At 34.7% G+C, this 27,777-nt stretch overlaps 1 protein-coding gene across 6 annotated transcripts in view; it reads right to left on the minus strand.

Annotated features, from left to right (window-relative positions):
* Positions 1 to 27,777, minus strand: part of SBF2 (SET binding factor 2) — a 267,969-nt gene that overhangs the window by 42,302 nt on the left and 197,890 nt on the right. For all 6 annotated transcript variants that reach the window (XM_042784693.1, XM_042784694.1, XM_042784697.1 and 3 more), the window contains 10 exons: positions 18,180 to 18,350; positions 16,314 to 16,576; positions 14,852 to 15,024; positions 14,452 to 14,525; positions 13,866 to 14,061; positions 12,557 to 12,684; positions 10,085 to 10,260; positions 9,009 to 9,154; positions 4,908 to 5,106; positions 2,679 to 2,875 (listed from right to left, as the gene is read on the minus strand). In XM_042784693.1, the coding sequence (XP_042640627.1) occupies positions 2,679 to 2,875; positions 4,908 to 5,106; positions 9,009 to 9,154; positions 10,085 to 10,260; positions 12,557 to 12,684; positions 13,866 to 14,061; positions 14,452 to 14,525; positions 14,852 to 15,024; positions 16,314 to 16,576; positions 18,180 to 18,350 (1,723 nt within the window). The remainder of the gene's footprint in view (positions 1 to 2,678; positions 2,876 to 4,907; positions 5,107 to 9,008; positions 9,155 to 10,084; positions 10,261 to 12,556; positions 12,685 to 13,865; positions 14,062 to 14,451; positions 14,526 to 14,851; positions 15,025 to 16,313; positions 16,577 to 18,179; positions 18,351 to 27,777) is intronic.

A 27,777-nucleotide genomic window follows, 5' to 3' on the forward strand; every position in this document is an offset into this window, starting at 1 on the left:
ATCAAAACAGCATAGATTTAAACAAAAGATGGGGATGGAGATCCCAAAAGAAACTTTATAAATCCCAGGAAAAAAATGCATTGCTTAGTAATGCAGTAGGATTGCTTCAGCTGCTAATATGTGCTTCTATATGCCTGGTTGCAGGTTACATCTTTATCATACAACAGGTCCTAACACAGTCAACAATCCAGCCTGTATCAAGACAACTGTTCTCTTGGATAGTGTTACTACATAAAAGAAACATAAATGGTCTTCCTATGTGACAGCTGACCAATATTTTGCAATTCAGGTATAGAAAGAAATATTTAGAACTACAATGGTCTGCAAAAAAATTCCCAGAAAGGCTGAAGTGAAATTTAGAAACCAACTTACAGGTTTCAAAGGAACTTCTGAAAAGACTTGTATACTCTCCATCTCGTATTTAAATATCTGTTAATAAACCTTTGTGGACAGACGTTAGAAAAATACAGTTCTGTTGCACATATAGTTTTGTTTCATACAGCAATTCTGTGCATAATTTCTCTAAAAAATATGTTCTGTGCTTGTTATATAACATATTGATCTCAACAGGAAAACACAAAAATGTTCATTAAGTTCCAGCAGGTCTTCTTTGTTTCTCTGGATCAATCCAGAAACGCCTAGTAAAAATCTATTCTTATGAAATCTCTGTTTAGGGAGGTATGCATCTGACAAATTTAATTTAACATTATCTTCATCCTCTTAGATTGCATCACAATGTGTTTTTCAATATAGACTTTCCCTCATTGTACACAACTCCTACTGAAGCAAAAACATGCACCTGTGTATAACTATCAATCAGATTATCTATTGCTTAATATACTGCTGGAAGTATGACAATAGCAATATAAAAGACTATGTAAGATTTAAAAAAGAAACCACCTACAAAAGCAATGAGATCACAGGCAGGAAATGTACTTTAAAGCGTCAGGCTTTGAAGATCTTGCTTTGGAAGGCTCTCCTACTCCCATGCATGTAGAAATTATAGCTACTATAGAAAACATGGAATTGTTTGTCTTTATATAATTTGCAGACTATTCCTGAAGATTTTTTTCCATTTATTCTATTTATACCCAGGTGAAAGATGCCTGGCCAGTATTTCAGCTAAGACAACCAGTATTAAATCAGTCTTAAGACTAACATTTGAATTACCATGCTTAGGATTCATACCATAAACCTGTGGAACAACTGGTGTAGCTCATAGCTTTGGCAGCTGCTGTCTTCAGTATCGGTAGTACTTCACTGATTCATTTTAAGACTCTTTTCAACAAACATGGATTATGTAAAACTCAGTTCATTACCTTTCTCCTCACTCCAACTAAGCCCCCCCCCAAAACACTGAAGAGACACACTGAGTCAATGCTATAGTAGTGAATACTTAGCAGATAATTAGTGATTCACAGATTAGTGTTAACAGCCAGTCCAGACACTCTGATGTAAAAAATGTTTTTTCTAATATCTCTGATATTTTGAGATTTTAAATGTGAATTTGATATGCACAAACCTCATATAGCTGAACATTATGTCTGATATAAACTGATCTTTACAAGTAATAAATTGTGGCTTTCATAAAGATACTCTGTAAAGGAAAAATTCAGGAGGACTACATAGAAAATATTCAAATAATGTAATCTTCAAACTACTTTCAGGCAACTTACATGTATTTCTACATTATGCTTGTTACAGATTTTGAAAAATTCTATAGAACTATTCAGTAGAGTCAAAACTTTTAATTGCATTTTAGTCATAATTGGAGTGAAACGCAAATATAAACAAGACTGAGGAATTTCTTTGCTACCTTAGTGAGTTCCTGGTACTCCAATTCTACCTCACATCATCTGTTTCTCAAAAAAGAAAAATTATGACCCAATTCTAGAGTAATTTCTGAACAACTATCAGTTTGATTAAATAGAATGTTGACTTTTTCTTCAACAATATGCCAAATCCACTCTTGACACGAAATTAACTCTGAAGAAACTATCAGCATAAGAGAAGGAAATCCAGGTAGTCAGAGTAAGTATCCTAAACACTGCCTGTGAATGATGAAAGTCAACTAATGTTCTTTCCAAAATTAATGTTGTCCTAAAGTTATATTCTATTGAAAAATTAACTATTCTGACAAATCTTGTGCTGGTCCAAGCTTGATCACACAAAGGAAGAAATTTACTTAAAGCAAAGACCCCAACCAGAATCTTTCAGTTCTATGTTGTATAAAAGAAAGATAAAAAGTAAAACCAGTATTATGATGAAAAATGTGAGAAAATCCAACTTATAATGGTGTGTCTAATATTTTATATAATCCTCTATTAAAAGGGACAACATATACTCATTACATAAACAAGTGCAAATGAAAAAATTATTTTAAAAGATTATTTAAGGGAAACAGGGGAGGTCTGCATTGCGTTTGGCAGATACCAGCTTTTACTGAAGACTTTTGGTACGTATATATCTGTTCAGATTATTCATTGACATTTTTTGAACCACTTTCATACCATTCAGAATCTGCTTCTTGACATACAGTAATTAAACTGAACTAATATAATATCTGATAACCACTCATATCTTGAGACTTTAATGAACTGCATTACTGATTTCCTCTAGAAAAATAAGTATTTCTGCATAAAATTACTTATACAGAAAGCCTAGCTGCATCAACTCACCTGTAGTATGTGTGTTTTGGGATTTGAAGAGGCCAACAACACCTTTTCCATGAAAGCCCCCAGATCTGAGTAGAAGAGTACTGTTTTTAGTGTTCTTCCAACAGACAACTGGTAAGCGATTGTGACGGTAACAGCGAGCAACTCTCTGCAGACTACTGTCTTGAACAGATTGAGGTACTACCAGAAGACCAGGATAACTGTATTGAAAAAACCGTGAACAATTAAAATTGCTTTCAAAATTTTAAACAATGAATAAAAAAATCTTAAAATTACAAGCTGAACATACATCTTAATGAAAATACACCTCAACTATTAGAATTATTTTTCATTTAGTAACTCCCATATTTAGTCCAATCCTAGCAAATAGACTAATTTGTAAAGAAAACTGCATTTTAAAAAAAACTTTATGAAAAATTAAAGACTATCAGTACTAGTCTCTTTCCATTTAAGGTTGTATTTAACTTGGTAGTACTTTTCTTCTTAGCCTATCTCTTATCTGTCTCTATAATGAAGCCGTATTTTTGAGCATGACAGAAAAGAGAATTCTGAGGCATGCAAATGATGCACTAGTTTTGTTCTGACAGTTGTATATGAAATATAATAACTGAAAGGAAAGAATGTTAGATTGCCTAAAGTATCACAGATAAAACAATAGTTTTTGGTTTATGACAAAATACATTTCATTTTACAGTCAGAATCCTTGTAACAGGTTATTTGAAACTGCATTTCTGTGTGCTTTTTAAAACACTACAATACATTGAGAGATTAGGAAATTCACTGATACAATACCTTTAAAAGCATAAAATCCAGCAAGATGGTAGTTGTGTTCATGTTAGTGAAAGAAGGATTCAAGCAATATGAAAGATCATTTTCTATCTCCTCCTAAAAATATTCAATCTTAGTGCCAATTTCATATGTTACAAACTAAGACGAGGAGCAGGAAAAAAGTTAGTCCCTACTAAACAACTTTGATCGTCTACAACATACACTGTTGCTGTAAATTTAGTTCTTTGACAGCTACTGACCTGCCCTCATACAAAATCAATGCCTGTAATATTTATAGTCTACTTCTTAAAAGACAATAGATAAACTAATATGGCACTAGATAAGGATTTATATCCTGAGATTTGTAATCTACTCAGAGAATAATTATATTTTCCAAGAAATCCTATAGAATATTAATAACTGGTGGTTTTAGGGGAAGAATGAGTTGTCTGTATACTGCTGAAAACATAAGGAAAAGGTATACATTTAATGCCTTTATCTGCACTGTACTCAATGGTGATTGAACAAAACCAGTTACTAGTCTGTTACTCTAGGTAAGTCAGAGAACAAGAAAGAATATAATATTTTTCTTGTTTGTCCTTCTTCCATGAAGAACTGGTGGTTTTATTATCCATAATGAAAGCAATGACTAGCCAAAACTAGCTTTAGAGAATGCAAATGCTCTTCTGATATGACTCATACAGACGTGCTCTTGCACTAAAAAGAATTTTTGAGGGTACTGGTAGTAAACTACATCAGTTTTCACAACAAAAAAAGGAGTTAGCAACAATCATGTGTTAAAACACAGCACATAACTTTCAGCACATGACAAGCTCCTAAATTAGTGTAGATACCTTCAGGAATTACATTTTAAAGCATAAAAAATAGTTATGTATAATTGTTTCTGAGGCTTTCTTTTTTCTTTAGGAACAGAATAGATTTTATATGCAAATAGATATTTTCCAGTACCAACAAGCAAGTTACAGAAACCATACTGAGAGAGTGAGTTCTATGAGCTAACTTTATTAGCTAAGTCAGAAAGCTGAAAATCAGCCTAACGATTTAGACATCAGCGTAGAAAGCCACGAGAGAGAAATTCCTTCAAAATGCAGTTCAGAATATCTAGGTTAGTCTCTTCAAAAAGCCCCAGAGGCATGCTCTTTCCATCAGCTATAGAAAGAACAGAGGAAGGCAGGCTTGGGCTGTCTGACAGAGCTTCTGGGCAGTTCTGAGAGCTCACCCCTGGCTACCACTGCTGGCAGTCTTTCCGAATCTGATGAATACATAATGCAGCCACCAGAAGACGAATCTCTGAGCAGAATACAAATAGCTTCAAGGTCACTGGTTGAACACTCCTAGTGCAGACAAAAATCTTCTCAGAATAAGGTGATTAAATGGATACATCATGTGACGTGTGTTATGTCATCTCTATTTTCAACCACTTGACTGAATTGGTAAACTCACCTCCTGCAAAGTGAATACATCCTGTTCAGTGCAGTTATTCTTAAGTATTCTGTTTTTGAGCGAGAAGAGTTACTACTGATGGTCCCTAGTCCCAAACGTTGATAGTCTCTGAAACAGGCTCTTTCAACTAATTGCTCCATTGTTGATTTTTCTGATGCTTTTAGGGTACCACTTGTGTGCAGCTCGCTGTCATCTGAAACTAAAATTAAAAATCTTTAAGAGTTTGCTATTGGGGAGGCCAGAAGTTACACAGAAAATTATACTATTTTCTTCTGAACAAATACTAGGTTGCCTTACTGTCAGTGACAATGACAAGAACTAATACATACAAACCACATTTTAGAGAAATTATAAGCAATAAAAGAATATTTTATTCAGGAAACGTGAATATACCACACAACTACCTACTGCACTTGTAACTGGCATGGCTGACAACTCTCTTGCTAAAATCCTGTAAAAAGTTATCTCATACATTCTTGTGAACTGAACTGAAGGCAGGTAATCCTCCTTTTATCAATTTATGAAAAACTGTTAAACTCACAACTGCTATGCAAAGATATACACAAGACAGAACAATGAAAAATATGCACATAAATTCATTAAACATCCAAGATAAAATGGGCCTTGTAATTATTTTAAACTTTTTTCAAAAGATCTAACATCTTTTTATGGCCTGATTCAAATAAAATATTACTTTTGTGTCATAATTTCACAACAGGTGACTTGGTTTCTTAATGCCTCAGTTTCAATGTCAAACAGCAGCTTTCTTCAGCTGTGCACGTCAGCTGCACTTCCCAAAGCAGAAAAACCTTTAACCATGAAAGATAAAAACCATGTCACAAGTTCAAACAACACTGAAATTCAAGTCAAGCAAGGTCTTTGTACAAAACCTGCCACCGGCCTTTTACCGACACTTTCAACTATTTCCAAATACTTCTGAACGCAGATCTACTGTTCACAGCATGTATCAGTTACTTGCTACCACCTCAAGCACTGAAATCTGTGTGTATGAGGGGAAGGATTTCTTCATTAGCACTGAAAAGTATACAAGGATTTAAATTTAAAACAGGACTTTATAAAACTGGAAATTAAAATTATTTTAAAAAATAAAAATTACAATACAATTAAAATTATACTTGCAGTAGACAACATTCAGATTTTACAGAGGTAGAACCCATATACATTTTTTTGTATGCATCTTAGCATAAAAGCTAAATGAATAATTTTATTGCCCCTACAGCTCATCAAACAAAACCAATAACTCTATTTGACCTAAACAATAAAGCGTTTAATGCTATGGATATCTCATCTTTTTTCTGTGTTTTCATATTTGTCATGGTAAGAAAGAAGCTACAAAACATTTACAAGTATAAAGTGCACTAATGAGAAATAAACCAAATGAGTTTTAGAAATAGTTTTATTTTGGGACATACAGAAGCTTGTTATTTAACAGTTTGGAATGGAAAGCTATAACTGACTCAGGTAAGGTGAGGCTGCTTTTTTTGAAATAATTTTTTCTAAATGCATTTTTCTCTCACAAAAGCAGCTATACTGGTGATGAGAACTTGCAAAACATTTTCCTGTGCATAAAAACCTAGAAGTTATAAGAGTTCATACCAGTGTCCTTAATCTGAAGAGGGAGATTAAGATGTTTTGCTGTCTCAAAATTAAAAAGGATTTTTTTAAAATTTGATTTTGAAAAGAGGAGGAATAATCCCTCCATTTTACTGTTTCTGAGATATTGCTGTTTGTAAAAGTGGGGCTTACAGTCTCCTATTTTATGGAACACACCCTTATGATCACCGGTGGGAAACAGACTTTATTAGTGATGAGACTCTAAACTCTGAAAATAAAATATGGGGAGGCATTGGAAGGAAATTAAGTGTTCATTAGCAACAACTAATAACTAGAGTATTGTGGCAAGTTTTGGAAATCATACTGCAAATTACATGTTGACCAGCTAAAGAGGACTGAGAAAAGAGCAATGAAGATAATCAGAAGTCTATCAAGACTAATAAACAAGGAACTGAAAGAACTGCAGATATTTAATGTCCAGAAAAGAACAGAAAAGAGAACTATCACTATAGTCCATAAATATATAAAGCACTGCAATCAGAATGAAGGAAATCACCTCTTCTATATGTATATGGTGGCAGAATAGTAAATGAAAGCTTTAAATTGTGATAAGGAAATGTTTAAGGCCTGAATATCAGGAAGTTGCTTGCTTTTCTCCAGCCTTCAGGATGGTTAAAGCATTAGTACAAATTGCATAGAGATGTGGAACCTTCACCTTTGAAAGCTTCTAAGAAAAAGTTTGGTAAACATCTACGAGGAACAGATTAAGTATGTTGATCTTGTCTTGGGGCAGAGAGATGGCAGAGACATTCCTTTCAACCCTATCTTTAACATTTATTTTTTAAGGCAATGCATCACCTGCTGCAGATAGTTCAAGTTTGCTTCATTGTTGGTATAGCTGCATAGTTTCCTATACTTCAGTTTGAGACTTGCAAACAAAAAGTCATTCACAGCAGTCAATATAAAAGAAATTGCAGTGATTAAATAGTAAATTTCCTATGGCTATTTGCACTTTGTCTGAAGCAATGAGTTACTACTGTTGTCAGCTGACCATACCTGAGGTGTCAACACAGCGAGGAGAGAAAAGCATACTGTCAGACTTTCATCGCCTTACACATTCCCAGACAAAACATCTGGAAAGCAGAAGGTAGGAAGCCTCACAATTTATATATTTGTGTTTTGTTAGCAGAGGTAAAAAGTGATTGTCACTAATGTTTATATAACACCTGTGTTCATGGAAGAATGTAGTTATGTTGTACATCAGCAGTGCAAAATCTCTTATAATTTCTTGTCAAGAGAAGTACGAATACACAAGTATGATTGCGGTTGGTGTCTTTGGGTGAAGGACACAAAACCACACAAAAATCCTACAGGTACAGCCTGCAGAATTGCTTCTGACCCAAAGAATCTGCAACATCAGAACACACACTAACTCAGCACTTAAGGAAGATGCTTTAAATTCAACTTAGGAACGTAAATTTTCAGCACTGTAAAGACAATCTGTATTTTGTAATAATTTCTTTTAGCCTTTTTTTCCTCCACTTTTATCTGGAATGAAAGAAGAAAATCAGTATTTTTCAGCTTTCCTGGAATGGCTTTCTTCCATTTCAGAGAGAACAGAGACAGTGCAGTAACACAGTCCTGCTTCAGAGAACTTCTATATATCTGCTCATATGTAATCGAAGTTGCCTTACTCACTAACCAAATACTCAAAAGGAAAATTTGTCTTGTTTGATGTTTTGAAGAAAGTATTAGTGTTTGATAAACACTTTCTTATCTGAAATGATCATTTTTTTAAAAAAAAGAAAGAATGGTATGACAAAACAATACCTGTTTATGTACAGGAGAATCTGGTTCCCTCTAGTGGTTTATTATAAATTAGCACTGGTCCAGATAAGGATATACTGACAGCAGCACATGGTAGGAAAAGAAGTATTTGGAAGAAAGTCAAACTCCACACCATCACACGAACTATACAAAGTGCCCAAATCACTTTCTACCTTCCATCCCCAAATCCTTTCAACCAAAATTTGGAAAAACTGTATTTTCAGTAGTAATGACTTCTGCTGCTTTCAGAAATCATTTGTGACTTCCATAGTCACAGAAGTCTCTCGTAGTATTTCCTCTTTCTTGAATCTCACCAATCATTGCTTTCTCATCATGGACTAATTGCAGATCTCATGATGTCTAAAGATAAATGGAAGCTAGACCGTGCTTCTGTGCTGTTACATCTATGCTATTATGATGTAAACAATGATTAAAAAGAAAAAAACTATATGCAAATAGTCTGATAACTAAAAAATAATAATCTAGCATTTTGCTTTACCACTGAGTCAAGTTAACTTCCTCTTGCCTCATCATCAATACAGAAAACAGTTACTAAATGTACAGATTTGAAACCTTTATTTTTCCTGTCTAGGAAGACTCGGCAATTTCTTCTTGAAGACATTTCTTATTCAATATAGTTGAATGGAAGCATAATAGGATAGACTTAACCAACATGGAAAAAAAATGTTTTACTATTACCAGAGATATCATCATCTTCATTCCAGCCTGGGCGATTCACTCTTTCTTCCACTATCGTGCCTGTCTTCTTCTTTAACAAATACTGGCGTCCAATTGTCATCTTCCCAGCACGTTTTGCTCCTTTTACAATGCTTTTTGAGAAGGTACTACAAGTTCATAGTAATAAAAATATTTAGAAAGATGCATACGATTGTCCTAATAGCATGTACAGGTTTTTATGATGAACCCAGTTACACAAATAAAACTTATTTAATAATTTTTCATTTAATATGACAAAAATTTAAACCTCCAGAAAAATGTCTTCCAAGATTAATTTTTAAAAAACAAATTTATTTTTTTTATATAAATTTGTGTCTATTATGTCTAATGGCAATGAATAAGCAGCCATCACCTTTATTTAGTCATTCATATTTTGCTAGCAATGTGATAAATTTACAAAGCTGACAAAGTAAAGGCAGGAAATACAGAAATTACCTTAAAGTTTTAGAATCCAAAGCTAGTCATGGAATCCTACTTTCCTGTGTCAACAATGTTATAATCAACAGTGAATCACAGGAACTACGACTCTGGAATAGATTAATGATCCATCTAGTCTAGTAAAAATTAATGTATAACAAACTTCAAAAGAGGACCCAAAGCTCAAACTCTAGACTAAAAAATGCTATGACAACTATACGGACTGTACTAAGGGTAAAATTATTTCTAATTCACATTAGGTTATTAACCTATAAAGTAACACATAAGAAATCTGGTTTTTATGTTGGCATAGTTTGCATAGCTGAAGATGCTACTTAGATTGTGTGTGTTTCAAAATGTAAAGAGATGCCTGTTCACATTCACTGCAGTCAGAAACTTTGATAAATAACATATTCCTATACCAAACTGACATGCATATCATACTAATCTAGCTTTTATTCAATAAATATAAAAAGACGAAGAATAGCAATCAGTTATTTTGACTTTCCTGAAAACTGCTTGAATGATATGCATTTCTGCAAAGCTGTCAGATTGTTCAATGTATTTGACTAACACCAAACAAGAACATCAGTAATAAAAGAAGAGAAGAATGACTATACCGGAATGAAGTGTTCTTTTCTTTTTGTTTTGGTAAGATTATCTGTGGTGCTGTTTGCCCAGCTGCAAATGCAAAAGTGCTGAAGATAGACTGAGGATAACGGAACTTCATTAACTGTTTCTTAAATATTTCCACCACTTCAGGACTCACTTCTTCATCAAATGCTACTTTAATTAACTGCATATTAAAGACATGACATGTTAGAAACTGAAAAAAAAAATTTTTAGAATTAAAGAAATTAAATATCTTAAAATATATTAGCAAAATTCCCATATGTATGCAGTAATATGCCCACTGGAAAACACAAATGTATGGACATATATCTTATTGATTTTGAGGGCTATCACACAGCTTATTAATTTTTTATTGAATTTTTATATTTATGTCCTAATGCTAAAGTATTTTCACTAAGAAGCATCTGGAATCCTCAAAATATCAAACACAAAATATTTTGTTAAATCCAAGTAGTAGGCTGGCACTAAGATGTCTATAACAGTTCAAATACACATCACATGGGACAGCTTAGCTTGAAAATATTCTGCCAGCTCTGTCCATATACTGGGAACTAAGGTAAGTAATGCACTTTAAAGACTCTCATCAAACCAACAATTTCAGCATTCAGACGTCACAACCGTTATACTTCCATTAGTTAGTCATTTAAATTTTTACCTTACCTTGCAAAGTATAGAAAACTGCTAATCATAAAAATGTAATAGTCAAATCCAATTCTTAAGAAGGAACTAACATTGTGCTACTCAACACTGATCCATCCAACCCATCAAAAATGCTTTTTGAAAGGTTTGGAAAAAACCCAGAAACATAAATCCCACCCCATCATCCTCAGACAAAATGATGACAATCAGCAATTGAGGGGAATTGGACAAATAAATTGGAAAAAAAAAAAAAAAAAAAAAGAGAGAGAGAGAGTAAAAATAGTAAATCCGTAAAAGGCCCAAATGTGGAAAAAGCAAACAAAGAAATATCCTAGAACTTTAGTTCTGAGCGCATACCTATACACCTTTTGAATGTCTTTTGTTTGTCATCTAGAAGGTGGATTTCATCATTGCTTTTTAAATCTCACTTGTTTTGTAAATACTTTCCAAATGACTAATAACTCTGTTGTTCTAGGACCTCCTTGAAAGGAGCACTTGAATCTTCAGGGGTTACACTGATCTGAAGTTTTAAAGACATTAAATACCATAACTGCAGCCAAAATCTTCTGAAAGTCATAATTAATAAACAAAGAGGAGGGACTATTTCATAATGTATTGAAGTCTAGCTGTTACAAAGGGAACAGAAAGTAAACTGTTTTCCGATTGTTTTTGTTCTCATAACCTAATACAAAACTATGCTAAACAAAAGCAAAGATGATGTTTGACCAGAATCCAGCACTAAAAACACTGAGCTGTGTCTGTATTTAGCACATCATTGAAGCATGCTAACTATTCTGGTAAAAAGATTTCTGGAAAATAAAAGTCCTCATGAAGTCCTCTCAAAAGTCCCCAGGAACAACAATCTTTCAGTTGTTTTACTCAATTGTATTTCTAATATTATGCTTTTGAATAAAGTATTGAAGGATGATTAGTTAAATAATGTCCATTATTGTAAGGAACTAGTAAAATGCTGATGATCTATTTTATTATGTTTTCAAATGTTATTGTCCTCAAAGAAAATATACTTCTGCAGTCAGCCAACCCAACAAAATATCCCATATCTTAAGCACTGCAGTCTACTTCCAGTCCATGATATAAAATCTTCTGCCTTTGCCTTCAACTTTTCACCTCTTAGGGTTTGACCATGGTTAAGCTTGTCACCAAGCAGAAACATTTAGAGAAGACTTCAGAGATTTTGCGATTCCTAGTTCTTAGAAGTCCACCTCTGTCAATCGCCTTGCAGTACGTGCTTCCACTGAACACACCGAGGGGGATCCTACAGACAGGAAACTAGCAGCATCTGTGCAGAAGGCAGAAACTACCAGAATCTGTGCAAGTCATATGGAGGCCAATGGTGGCTACCCTAAAGATTCCTAGAAATGTAGCTTCTATGTGAGTTTTACCATGACTTTCTGCTATGGATTTTTACAGAAAGCTGGTAAAGTGACAAGTCTTGAGAAGAAAGCAATATTTATAGCTTTTCCATGTTCATTCCATGCAGCTGGAGAGAGAAAGCATGTTTCGAGTGGCTTGCCTAGGCCTCTACTTATATTAAGAGATTTTGGACACAAAATATCCCTTTACTGGATCCAAAATAGAAAGGTGAGAAAAGGAGTGAAAGAAATCATATGTGAAAATGGTAGCCCTCTGTAAATATTAGCTGGGCCAAGAAATGCCAGGGTTTCTATGAGAGGACTGCATTCTCTATTGACTTTACAGGGCAGAAAACTGAACTCTTCACAAACATCAGGACAAAGTGTTGCTCAAGTATTTTGAGCTGATTGTGTTGTCACACAAATTTTTATAACACTTCCTTTCACCTGAAAGGTAGCTGAAGTGATCTGCAATCCTTCCTGCATACTCTGCTGCAGCTGGTTCTGTATACTGATCTTCTTCTCCTTCGTCACAGATGCAATAGGAAAGCTCCGGATCACCGTCTGCTCTCCAACTGAGGACCATAAAATTGTATTTACAGATAGTTATTAGATCACAGAATCAGATCTGGTTTGGTCACATTGTACTTTGAACAGATAGGAACGAGTAGATACAGAGTAGCATCAAAATAACAGTACAGAACTAATTTCAGGCGAAGTACCTGAAAAGTTGGTATATGCCTGAAGTATTATTTGTAATCTGAATTTCTGCTTAATTTCACCTGGGATGATTAGAAAAAAATTCTCCTTCCCTCTGAGTCTTTCTACATGATGGAAATGCACCCTTAAAATCTAGGTTGGTAAGGGGTGAAGAAACAGTTTCACTCTTATTCAAATTTCATATTGCATTATATAACTTATAAACAATGAATGATATACACTGATATCTTTACATATGACCATGAGCCTCCCACAACAAATTTATACTTCTGAATGACAATCTACTTAGGAATTCGCAGATATCAAAATATGAAAATTTATCATTCAGAAGAGCTATTTCATTACATAGTAAAAAGAATACTGAATTTACTAATAATAATTTTAGGGAGAATACTAACTCATGAATATTTTTCATTTAACACATTTCCAGTGGCTGAGAAAAACTGTTTTATGAAAAGCTAGGGGTAGTGGAAGCTGCAGATCTGATACAATATATAAAGGTCTCTCTTAGTGGTGAAGAAGCTTATAAACACTGCTCTATAAAACAGCATTATTAGATCAAATTTACAGGTGGAACTGAAATACAAAGATACTAAGCATTTTGTCAATTTGAAAGCCTATGGAAATTATTAAAGTATGGTCAGGAACGTCCCTATTTTCTGCCTCCAACTTTAGGTGGTCAATAAAAGGCTGTAATACCATGTGACAGTTTACTGAAGTTTCCTCTAAATACATATTATGACTCTACATTACATAAATTACTGAAGACAGCACTCTAAACATCTACCGAAACACAGGAATAAACAAACGTTTAGCATCTAATGCCTCATCTGAAGAAATAAGTTTTAGTTAAGTTAAATGCAAAATCAAAATCAATCACTGTTATATCTAGTGATAAAAACCTATTAAGAGATTATTCTTATCTGATAAACATGAAAAGTTATAATGTGAGGTATATAAATTTTGATGTTGATGCTTGAAAAGGCGGATAGGTCAGCTCCAAGTCCTGCCTATCTGAAGGACCAGTTTTTCTTACCCAGCTGATCATGAGGAGTGCCTTTAAATATAATTCTGTAAGTGGTAAGGAACAAAGCTCCTTCAGCAGGGAGGATGTGAGGACCTCCAAGCAGTCCTCCTGTAGCTTCCTCTCTGCCATCAGGATCCAGCAGCACACGGAGACCTTCACAAACAAATTCTTCTCCTGGCAGTAAACTTGGTCGTAGAATTTTGGGCTGATGCAAATAAATGAAAGTGTAAGTGTAATGGTGATACCAGTGTTACACCTCTGTCTAGCTATAATATTTGGCATAAAAAGCTTCAAAACAAAACTGTTATGAGACTGAGTCCAAAGGAGGAAAATGGAGTTATGGACTCAACTAAGAGAAATGGGCCTCAAAAAACAGTGGGCATGCAACAGCTTGTTTATGATCAGAAGTTTGGCTCTTCTAGTTTTGTAAGTTCATATTTCATGAGACCAAAGCCAAGCACTTCATTTATCACTAGTGGAAATTTTCTTTCAATGTTTTGATGTTTCCTCCTAATATTACGAGGGGAAAAAAAGACGACTAAATTGCATGGTTCTAATACTTGTAAAGAATACAAATATGTTTCATAATACTTGCCTTCTGTATTGGTGGAAGCCGCCTACTCTCACGATGGACAGACTCCAGGGTCTCTATGTGCATCGCTACAATGCCTGGAAAGCAGTAATACCATAAATGAAGTGTGACATAATATGAAAGAGGAAGTTGCAATTTAATTAAAACTCAGATATTCTGAATTTTTCAAATCTAAACATCAAGGGAATAATTATTTATTCCCTTTATTTATTTATAGTTATTTATTTATTTATTTTTATTTATTAATTTAATATTCAAATAATTGTTTTAAATTCAACAGCACATAGTCTAGAAAAGAAATCTAACCTAATTTCACTGAAAGTAACAAACTAAAAAGTGCATTTCTCTCACAAGAAAAAAAAAAAAAAAAGACTACAAACCACTTTTTTGTCACAGTTCTTACCTGGTATCATGCAATGAAGACCCTTGATGTGATCCTGCGTAACTCCGCTCTCAGTGCACACTTTGTCAATAAATCTAGTGATGAAGCGTACAACTGCGTTTGCAACGTCATTGTTCTCAGAGTCCTCAAATCCACTTTCAGTGTCATAACTCTCTGCAACACTGCCTGCAATGCTACAGACATAAACAAAAGAAATTTCAAGTGTGAAAAATTCAGCTGGAGATGCACATATGATACCTGACTAGACACAGACAAACTGTGTTGTTTTTTTTCTTCTAGTTACAATACATAAACCTTGCTAAAAGCATACAGTGGTACCACAATTACATTGTATTTTCACTGTAATTAACACTGTCAGAACTGCATGGATGCTGACACAGAACTTCCCTCCATGAGGCCAGCACAGTCAGGCGCACAAGAAAAAAAAAGCTCGTTGGAAGCGAGCTCTATGTCTTCTCTTCATAAAGTCAAATACATTATTTGTAACCCATGATAAACAAATATCCAGTTACATAGAGAAAGACACATTAAATTAATTTTTTGGTTGCAGAGCAAAGCATTCAAAAGCAAAAAGACCATAAGAAAAGTTTTTTGTGCATCAGACAGAAAATACAAGCAAGTCACTGGGAGCTGTACTTTGAATGTTTGAATGTCCAAAAACGTCTCCCATAATAATACTAAGGGCCAGAGTCATACATTGCAACATATACTGCAACCTGCCTACTGAGCATGTCTTGATGCCTGGATTTAGAGATGTTTAGTCAGCAGAAATGAGTAGCCATGGGGAGTTTAGTACTGATAGCCTGCCTATCTTTTACTTGATGTCAGTGTTCTCACATAGTGTTCTACAATTTTATCACGTTGGAATTCTGATGGATCATAGGTGATAATGCAGACAATAAATAGAGTGGGAGGAAGGCTTGTTATGAAATGTCCTGGATTTGGATGCTGGGGAATGTAACTGGCATTATACTCCTCCTGCCTCCTTAGTGATTTAACCTTTGCCACAGTGGTTTAGCCCTCGTGCTTTTTGTGACCTCAGTGCCTTTCTTCCTTGCAGCTGTTGCATGGAAATTGTGATTTTATGGATGCTATACAATGCTTTCTTGATTTTAGGTTCATACACTGGTTTTGTCAGGTTATATAAAAACTAACAGAGTAGTTCTGGGCTGCTGTTTTCTTCCTCATCATACCCTATGTTTGTTGTCAACATTTGCATTGCTAGATTAAAAATTCTTACTGTGACAATAAAATTTTTGTGTTCCTTTAAGTGGTGGTAAATTACCCCAGATTAAGTTCTGTTATTTAAGAAGAATCATGTTAGACTTTTGCTCTCCTTAATTAATGAACTTGAAAAGAAGATATCGAAATAATCTGGTGTTTAGAATGAGTCCTGAAAACTAAAAAACTTTTGAAAACTGTGGCTCCTCGTGACTGATTACCACTGAATTTGTGTACCTACCTGTTTGTGACAATACTGTTGCTTCCACTCTCCCAGTCACCAGTAGCTGATGTTCTCAATAACTTGTTTTTACTTGTATCTAGTGGTACTAGCAGGTAGACCATGAGGTTAGCAAAATGAATTGCCTGACTGAAAACTGTACTTTCCTCATTCTGGACTAGCTCCTGCTGTGTTTGTTTATTGAGAGTTGGCCATAATCGCAACTGCTCAGCAGCCAGGTCCATTGCTGTCTTATCCTGGTCTGGACCTACAGAACTCTTCTCCTAGAAGACATACAGAAAGAAATGTAAAGACATGGAAGAAATACTAAAGCTATAACTTAAAAACCAATGTTTAGTTAAAATGTTATTTATTAAACTGTTTATTAAAATTCTTCAGTTATTAATATATTAATTTAAAAAGAAAAAGCAAATAACTATACTCTAGGGTTTAAGGAGAGTTGCAATTATAGTAACTGAGCTTTGAAGGCATTTTACTGAAATATGCAAGTAGCACAACGTTAACAGATCTAAATAACATCACTTCTTTCTAGATCTTTTTTTATGCTATACGATCTTCCCTGTTTCCTCAGAATGGTTTACTGATTTCAATATAGCTGCTTTCCTTAGCTTATCCACTTGGCTCACATAGGAACAAGTATAAATCAGATCGAGAAATAATATGTAGCTTATTGCTTGATGCAGGTGATATTCTCCAAATTCCTAGCATGTTTAGGTGAGGCAAGCTTTTATATAAATAGTTTCCAGACCAGCTGAAACATTCATGTTTTCACATGTTGGAGTCCAATTCTAGCATTTGCTTGAAGAGAATTAGATAGATGGCACACAGTCAAATTATATTATAGCTGGAGGAAATCAGCATGAAGGAATCTAGCAGCTGATATTAGTGACCTAACACCTGATGTTCAATTACTAAAGGACTAGGTACCTTTTAAATCTTTTTTTCCATATGAAGTTTACGTTAAGCTAATTTTCCATATCAACACATGTGAGGGTTAAAGTAGATGCTTCCTTGTTAAGTTCTACTGTTCTTCACATTTTTTCTTCTATAGTGTCAGATTGGAAGGGGCTTCCCGTACAGAGTCTCAAAGTCCTTTTCTCTTCATCCCTGACATGTCCAACATGTCTTTTCAGTCCTTCATTCTGGCTATATTTCTGGGAATCTCTCTATTTTACTTTTTCTCTTTACAATGCTATATGGGTAGCATACTCTTTTCAGTCACATAGATGATAATGATATTTGCATACCAGAAGAGAGATTACAAATGGCCCTTTGCTAAGTGTATGTGCTCCTTCAAAAAAAAAAAAAAAAAAATCTTATTTTATCATGGTGCAAGGCTTCCCATTATATTTTCATTTTTGCATTAGAGATGTACTTTACTCCTGCTGAGACAGACAATTAGTGTTCTGGAAGATCTGTCCAATTTTAATAAAGCAGACTGAGGGCCATTCAACAGAAACCACCCTAGGGTTTGGTAATAACCTAACACTGGACTCTAGAACTTGCTAGCTTAAGTTGTTCATATAATAGAAGTGTTGCCAGTTTATAACACTGCTATATGATAAATTACTACTCAGGAAAAACATACTCCTTAAATCGTGGAAAATTATACAAGAAGTGGTTTAAAAAATCATACAAGTAACATACATTATAATCCTTTGCAGATAAATGTGAAATTTTATTTTTTTGTACTAGGGTATGCTGTTTAATATGGAAAAAGAAAAAATACATAAAAATAGAAAATACATAAAATAAGAAAAATACATAAAATGGAAGAAACCATCACTTAGCTCTCTAAAACTTACAACACAATTAAAATGTGAATAAAAATACTACCTTGCTAATTACTTTGAGATATTCTCCTACCTTTTGTCTCAACTGAACTGCATGGTTGTCCTCTTTGGCTGTCAGGTAGAGGGAACGAACTTGATTTTGCACATTGCTATAAAAGGTTGTTTCCCAAAACTGTTGGTTAGTCCAGATAGGATGGTCTTGTACACAGGTGTAAGCAAACTGACTAACACCAGGTGCTAATTTCTGAAAGCAAAAAACATGCAAAATTGACAAATTAGTCCTATTACTTCACTTCCTCTAAAGGCCATGACTTCAGTATTGAAATATATATATATCTAAAATCAGTTGAACAGACTGAAATATTCAATATATACCACCTTTTCCACTGCAACATAGGAAAGAGACATTATCTCCAGTTTTGTGCCACTGAAGAACTGAACATACAGGAAGCTTGTATATAAGTCTAATGACAGTGCAAGGCATGGCTTTCTTGATTCACAGTAGAAAAATGAGACTGAACAGGAAGACTTCTGTGATGATAATACAGAACACATTTCTAATATAAAACATTTTTCTTGCCAAAAATATATAGTATTTTTAATAACCTAGTCCTACCACATAGAAATCCGTATTCAAACAGATGAAAATTATTTCTCATTTTATTTAAAAGTCAGAACTACAGCAATGAAATTTGTAATTGTAAGCAGCAACTGAGTCCTTCCAACAAGCTGCATTTGTTGCAACAGCACAAGATTAGATAAACTGTTCTCTTCACTGTTATCTACTGCACTGTATGACCCAAATCCAGATCCTCAAAGAGTCTAAATTGGGTATGTTCTTTGAAGTCACAAGGGTCTGGATCCCTATAAAGTCTCAAAAACCAGAGCTGTTACAGCATTACTCACAATGACTGTACCATTTTTTTCTAGTAGGCCTATTTATTTAGGTAGCACTAGTCCCTCAGTGAGTTGTTTAATATTCTTGGTAATCACATACAATGAAAGGAAATTTATTTCAAGGACCTGAATCATGAAGAACGACATCTTCTATCACATATTCTTACTTTCTGAAAAAGGTCACAAAAAATTTGTCAGATACACTGCACAGAGCAAAGAAGCAGGTAATCTAAACACCTGCTTATGATTATTTCTGTAGTAGAAGTGAAGAACAAAGTACGTTACTGGGTGCCCCATTTAATGACTTTCACTCAGAACACTACCCATACTTGAAATATACACTATATCTAGAAGTTAAACTTTACTTCAATGATTATGTTGTAAACCACTTTCCTGTAGAACATGAATACTACTTGATTTAATATTTATAATTGTACCATTGTACACAACAGCCAGTACATATAATACTTCCTTAGTAGGCATGCAGGCATTCAAGAGGAAGGCTAGGAAGCTACATTTGAAAATTTTAAAGTCTGGTTTACAGATTTCTGGTTTTGCAATTCATCAAACTGTGTTTTCCACTCTATGATCTTCCAAGTACATCATGAACTGAAAGTCCTGATAATGTGCCATGTATTTATTCCCTATCAAAGACAAGGTCCTTTGAAATAGTATGTTCGAGGAAATGATATGTGACACACTACTAAAATTTACCCAACAGAAATACCTTCTTGCAATTAACCATCAAAAATTGAGAAATATAATTTTTACTTATTCATGCAGAATTTCATCAAATTTCTTGGTAACCTGTTAAGAAATCTAAATGTGGGGAAGATTCAAATTACATTAAATGTGACTTTATTTATTCAATACAGATTAAAACAGAAGAGAGCTGCTTTGTTTAACAGATTCCCAAGTTTCAGTTGTGATGCAGCTGATGGTAGCCCACAGGAAATGATGATTGCACAATAATGGCTCCCATGCTTGATTTAGCTGTTAAATCACGTAACAGGACAGCTCAAATAGTGTCCTACTGATCTCTATATTGACTGCTGGGCATCCCTTGAAAAAATCTCAGGCATACAAAATATACACTAACTCATGACTGTGTCAAGCCTGTTAATTAGCAGGACAACTACCTGTACACAAATTTGAGTCTTTTAATTGTAAAAAATGAGAAAAATGTTAAAACAAAAAATATACAGGAGGTCTACTTCTATCATCCTGTAAATCCTTTACAGTAATCTTTATTCTTTAAGAGCTATACACATTTTTTATCTTTCACTGTTGGTAGGTGTGTATATAGCTTAAAATGGGTTAATTTGTTCAGCTGTGGTAATTAACACAGGGCCCACAGAATGGATCCGGCCTAATCATTCACCTAACTCAAAATCCAGGTGCACAAAACTTGTGTTACAGAGGATTGGGGATGACAGGTAAATCATGGAATATAAATATGGACAACATATCTCAAAAGCAATAGTACTGCTAAAGCCGTATCACAACTTTTAGTTTGATTTATTCGTTATGTTTTTTACTGGCAGTAATTTCCAGTCACAATCCAGCTGCAAAAAGGGAGTATGATGTCAGGAAAAGCAAAAAGGAAAAAGGAAAATGTCTGTTCAAGCCTCGCTAGTTGTTATACTTAACTCATGCCAATTTGTGTAGTGAATGCCACACAAAGGACTGATTTGACTATCAGCCTGTCCAGCTGCCTTTGATGTCTCAGCCCAAATCAGGTAATTGTGTAAACTAGGTAAAGAGGGAGGTGGCCTTTGGCACAAAGCCAAAAGAAAGATTAAACTTATAACCCTGGGTCCATAGTAATAGTGTTACCAAAATAAAAATTAGACAAATTCTTTTCACATGGAAAACAACATGACAGGAAAGCTGAGGGGCTTTTAGATGTTCTTCCTGTGCTCAGAAGCTAAAACTCTGAACAACCGTGCACAAACCGCAATTTTTAAACTATGAAGATTTACATTCAAATATAACAACATAAATCAACACTGACAGTAACTCCTAGGCAAAGTAAGAATAGTTTGTTTACAAAAGGATGAAAAAAAATGCATCAAAAAGCTAAGCGATCATAAACATTATCCTTCTCATCACCTGCATGTGTTGAAACAAATGGCAAAACCTGACAGTGGCCCGAGCACAGAGTCCAAGTCAGGACTTGTAGTTCCAGGCTCAGCTCTGCCAGCAGTTTTAGGCAAAATGACTCTGGATTCTCAGCTTGCTTTGGTTAGTGTGTTTGTAAAAAAGCAATATGAATACCAACCTTAAGAAGCACACTGCTGCTCCTATGCAATCGAAATCCATGGACTAAAAATCCTCTTGGTACAACTACAAGCATTCCATGAAGCTTGCAGTGCCTGTATTCTCTACCCTGGGAGTGCTTAGTCAGCCCATTTGACTAGAATGGAAACTAATCTAATACATCAGAAGGGTCCCAATGTTTACTGTTGCATTCAAAAGAATTTGCTCAGGATTTGTCCAACTTAAGTAAAACAGTAATTCTGTGGTTTTCATCAAGCAATACTACATATATAAACGAAATCTTCACCTATCTTTCTATGGAACAGCTAAACTATACTGATATTTACGCTCTTTCTCCCTGTCCCAATAGTTAATTTCTGCCAGACAGAATGAACATAGGAGGCAAGAAAAGAATTTCCTAGTTACAAGGGAGGATTTAAGGGCTGACAGCTCAAAAAAGACCCCAGAAAAAAACAATAAAAATAGTTCTGAACTGATAAAGTCCTTTTTCTAAAGTTGACTGTATGATAGCTTAAATGAGCAGTGAGGTGTAAATTGTAATAACCAACAGGAAATGAGTTAACTTCTGCAAAGGACACCAAGTTCTTTCAATAGACTAATGACACATAAAAACTTAAACACTCTCCTTCCAAATTACATATGAAACAGACGTTACCCATATCAAAAAATGAATTACATTCTAGAGTACATGAAAACACAAGGTAGATTTGAGACTTGCTATGCGTGACCATATGCAGCTTCCTGAATTCAGGAATTATCTTTCCATTATTTCAACTTTATGGAGTGGCACTGGATTATGCCAGCCTACAATTTTTTCTGTTTCCTGACATTGGATACTTCTTATTCTGAAAATTATACTTGCAGCTCAGTAAAAAATGTGCACCAACTCCAAGACTCCCAAACTTACTGTGGGGTGCAGGTCCCCAAAGAGCCTCTCTATGACATCTTAGTATTTAAACTGATTGTTTCTGGAAAAGAAAAGCATGCTTTATGCTGATCACTCAGCAGCCATTATCCTTATACCACAAAAGCTTAAAGAAGAAAGGAAGTTGATTCTAGCAAAGCAAATGATCCAGTTATTGACTGTGAAGCTGCAAAAAGAGTTACAAAACAAAGAGTAAAAACCAGAATATACCTGAGAGTGCTCTTTTCTCACAGGACTTTGCTGCATGTCCCGTGGCTATGGAAATGAAGGGGCAAACTCAACAGTACTCTAATTTTTAGTCTCCAACTTATATCCTGGGTTATTAGTTTAGATATTTTTGGTGAGAAGAAGAAGAAAAAGAGGTGAGTAGGAGCTTTCTCTTCAGCTGCTCCAGGAATCACTGTGCTATGGGTTATCTACTTGACCTCTGTGAGCAAGCTACTGCAATAGCAATCTTCTTTGCACACCAAAGGAGATCACAGCACTTCCTCTCCAGTATTGGTTGAGGTTTTCCCTGGAAGTCTGCAACTGTGAACTCACAGATCATCCAGGATATAGTGACACTGCTACTTTAAAGGGTTACTCCCCATCTAGGAGTTGTTTATATAGACATTCAGTCAATTACCACCTACTGCATATCATGTATAGGTACCATTTACTGTAGGCAACATGCTGCCCCTCCCCAAGCAGATGTAAACCAAGCTCTGCATATGAACATGTTCTATGAGCCAGTCCTGCATTCAGCTCTATGGTGTGCCCACACAGATACCTGGTAAGTCCAAAAAGATTTCAAAGAAGTCCCACTGGATCAATGTATATAGACTAACCTGCAGTAGTGAGGCATATCTATATATTACTTGCAGACAACACTGCATCACACTGTGCATACATATCAATATTTATCACAGCATTCACATCCTCAAACAAGTATAACTGTGTATCAATATGTCTTCAAGTCTGACTGGGTGCAGCATGGATAACATCAGTCAAAAAAGCCAATTCAATAAACGGTTTTCTGATTTGGTCTAAAATATAAAATTATACCCACATACATTCTACACACAAATATAAGGAAAAGTCATAGAAGCATAAAATAAGAACTGTGAAGCTTCTGTTACTTTTTTTTTTTTCTCAGTTTTCATTTTTACTGCATTAGAAAAAAAGACAAAGTACTAAATCTAGCTGCTTCTCCAACCTGAAAACCCCAGCAACAGAAAACTACTTGCCATCTCTCCTACTTTCAGAAAGCCACCAAACAAGACTGGACTCAAGATTCATTTGTATTTTAAAATACTTTAAAGTGTGAGTAGAAAAGCTGTTCATTACACTGTTTATCTACTTTTATTTCACCATGAAAAATAAAAAAAAGGCCAATTCACTTGTAAGTCAGGGCTACCAAATCACAAACAGGTACACTAAACCAGCAGAGGGCAATAGAATTCTAGAATTTTGCAAAATTGGGATGTAATTCTGGATGAAGCTTTATTTATTGTATACATTTTCTGGCAAAAGTGACTTAAACATCCAACTACTCATGATCTTGAATCACAGATTCCTAGAGATCATGTATAATTTACTATAACAGTACTTAAAGCCATGTAGAATATCTCAGATTTCCATAGAGATGTATCATAACAGACGGATATATGCTAATACAAAGTTACATGTAACATTAAATAATGCACAATAACATACTTCTCCTTTCTCCAAACAGATAAAGGAAATATTTATGAAGTTCTGTTATACACGGAACACGTTAAGGAAAGCAAATCATCCAGAATGAAGGATGCTCAGAACCCTCGAAAAAGAAAGAGGGAAGACGTTTTCATACCAGAACTTCACAGTTCTAAATAAGATTAGGTTCCAAGAAGTGGATAAGAAATATGCTGATTTTTTTCACCCTGTCTACAGTACATTAAAGTATTTTTAAAAATCTAATTTAGTTATACAGATTACCATGACTCTATTCACCAAGGTTTAAAATCATTATGTAAGTTCAAGAATTTCACAAATTCTCAGTTGCGGTGTTGAATCCAACTGAAGAGTTTTTGAAATTGTGACACAACTATTTTGAAAAATCTTCTAAAATGTCACCTTATTTCTTTGGCATTAGGGGGCTCAGCTGTGAGTGTGCACATGTGTGACTGCATTGGAATGGTGGCATTGACTCTACCCACAAAATAACCCACAAGCAAAAACCTTGTTATCCAGGTCAACACATAGAAACAAATAAATCCTGTAAATCTCACAAGTTTATGTTTTTATTTATATTCAGGTAGTGGTTCTTAGAATTATCAATAACCTGATATGAAACTGAAAGCCCAGTTAATAAAGCATTTAAGTAACCCCAAAAAGGGTAATAAAGTAATTCTTAAGAGTTCTTCTGTCACTGAATTCTAGTGTTTCTTTAATTACTATTCTACTATGGCAGCTTTCTCTGTCTTCAGTGGTAGTTGTCTCAATATACAGTGTTCCCTTATCTGAAGAAAGTATTAAAACAATAGTCCACAAGTAGTCCTCAAGAATAGGATGAGCAAAACACTCAGAAACATGTAAGGGTACAATACAGAATATAAATTTCAAATTAATAAAAAAATTTCTAACAGTAGTAGATCTCATCTTGGGAATACAGATTATATATACTACAAGGTTCATAAGGTGAAAGAGAGAGGATGGGCAAAAAAATATGGCAAAAGCATTATCATGAAGTATTCTGAAAGTAAGGACAAGAAACCTGAACTTACTGCACTTTGAGGTAAGTCATTTGAGAGATTAAACCAAGATCCAGTCTGACCAATAGGCAAAGAAAACAACTGTGGAAGTGCTGGATACAAGTTCATTACAGAGCAGGATATTGTAAGGAACTCTTCTGCCAAATGGTAAGATCCAGATACAGCATGAGCAGTGAGTGCATGAGGAAGAGGAGAGCTGCAACATCTGCCTAGTAAATTCTTATTATCAGGAGTGTTTTGAACTCATGACAAAGAGCTGATGTGGTATTCACAAGTTCAGAAAGACAGGGATGAATCAGAGGAGGCCAAGAAGAGGATCCTAACAAGAATTTAAACTGTAGGAACAATTATAAAGGATAAAGAAAGTGGATAAAATGCAAGGATATGGATGAAAACAAGAGTAGCAGACACAAACTTCAATTAGGGGCTTTAATCACCAGGAGAATAATAATAATGTGTATGAGTGAAGGGGAAAACCATAAGACAGGAAAGCATTTGTGACAACCCAATTCTTTGGACACATCCAGTTCAAATTGTTGATGAGATATAGGTTGAATAGTTGATGAGATATTTAGGATGGCAACTTAGAAATTCACACAAAAGCAGGCAATATACACAAATATATCAGCAATTTCTCTCCCTTACCATCTGTAAGCATTTGGTCTCTTCTGAAATTATAAAATAATGCTGCTCAAATCAGGACAGATAATAATGCTCCAATGAAACGGAATTCAATAAAAGGAATCGTACTTTCACACAGAAAATTAAGTTCCAATATACTGGAATAAGGACGTAGTGATCAGGAGGTGAAGTTGAACTAACAGCTATGGAAAACGCATGGGACTGTTACTTCAGATTTAGATTCCTTCACTTTAAAGGTCAGAAGCTTTATCAAAAATTTTAATTCAACGACCAGAAATTTTCAGGGTGAAAGTTCTAAATGAAGCAGTATTTCAGTACACTGTAATCCCACCTAGAAGTAACAACAAAGAGATGGGCTATAACGAAATTAAAATTGTTATGGTCAAACCAGAGTTCCATATCATTACTAGAAAATGAGTTCAAGTGTAATCAGGAATAGTTAAAAATTATGTAATCCAATGCTTGTGGGAATACAATGGAAAGGTTTCTGTTTATTCTAGGAGATAGTGGATCAGTTCCTCAGTTACAGAACTAAACATTTACTACAGCATTTATCTTTACTTCTTATTTTAATTAGGGGGAGGTGGGCTGGGGGATTAGGGGTTGTCCTTTTATTTTCCTGACTAAGTACTTCCTCCCACAAACCACTGAGAAAAGGAATTGCAGACCACGAAGTTCTCTTCAATGTTTCTCACGATGTTATCATTCTGGGAAAGCAAGCTTCTTCAACAGTGCAAAGTTACTACAGTAATTAATTTCCAAAGTTCCTTGTAAAGACATGTGCTAAAAGTCTCTCCCATCAATGTGCTAAACTGTCATATTATACTTTCCTGGCTTATTTCTTCCAGACATTTTTTTTCACCTAAAAGTAGTTTTGGGAGTGAGATATGCTCTACCTGCAAAGACATAAAATATGTTCTACAGACATGTACTATGTAGGCATTAAAAATCAAAGCACACTAATTAAAATCTTAAGGACTAAAGATGACATTTTGGCATCTGTGTTTGCAAGTGATACTACAAAACAATCATAACAAGAATCCCCAGATTCCTGTTTTAACTTAAAAGTATGTTTGATTTTACAAAATTAATTTACTGAACTATAATCTTTATATGAAAGGAACTTTTAATGGATGTAATAAAAACCCTTGACTGGAAGAGTGTTTGGAAGTATTGACAGAACTTTGACCGTCACCTTACTATTCTCTTCCGTGACCCCACTCATATTCATAAGCACCTGTCAAGTAACCACATTATCCTCTCTCAAAATTCAATAAAATACTACTTTTATGTTGTGTCTATAAAAACTTCAGCCATAATTAACCTACTGGTGGACAGAATCACCAACAGTAATGATGACTAATACTGCTCCAAAGCTCCCTTGCAGTGCCTGAAACTGCCTGGCTTCAAGTATTATTACTTATTTCAAATTCATATTGTAAGCAATTGAGGATAAGGATCTTAATTTTTGTGTTCTTTTGTATGAAAGCAAGACCAGCAGTTCCGGTCCATAATTAGGGCTCCTGGATTTCTCAGTAATACAAATAATGCTAATGTGCACACTTGATAATACTGTAAAATACCCTTAATCTTTCTTTTGCCTGTCAACTTGAATATTTGCAAAATGAGTAAATCTCTGAATGAAGAATTGTTAAACAAGATGATATATGGAAAAGCAGTTTACATATTAAATTAATTGAAGATTTTAAAATCTAGCTTTTATTGCAAACACACGGCATGGTGTTTTATGTTACACTAGTGTCAGAAGACTAGGAACTGACCTCCACCTAAAGGATAAACCTGTATTTTTTCCTCAAAAAATATGAATCAACTGAAATGATTAACATCCAACTCTACCTCTGCAAAACAGGGCATGTGTATCATGCCCTTTTAGACTTTTCACCAACACTGACACCCACTTTCTCCTAAAAAGCCAGACTGATATCCAGATTTGGAACATTACAATCTCAGCTGATATAAAGAAGCATTAGGGCTCCAACAGTGAAAGAACAGCAAAATCCAATGATGAAGGTTAATATATGTTCTTTTGATATTTATTACTTCATTTAAGTACTGTAGAGAAAGCTTTTTTCTCTCCTGTGTGATGTCCTTAAATTCACTGCTGTTTGTTTTAGAGGAGTTATGTAAAAAAATAGGAACCACTTAAAGTCTGCCTACAGATGTTTTCTTTTGTG

Source organism: Tyto alba, unplaced genomic scaffold (assembly GCF_018691265.1).
Source record: "Tyto alba isolate M040663 unplaced genomic scaffold, T.alba_DEE_v4.0 Super-Scaffold_8, whole genome shotgun sequence".
Classification (NCBI taxonomy): Eukaryota; Metazoa; Chordata; class Aves; order Strigiformes; family Tytonidae; genus Tyto; species Tyto alba.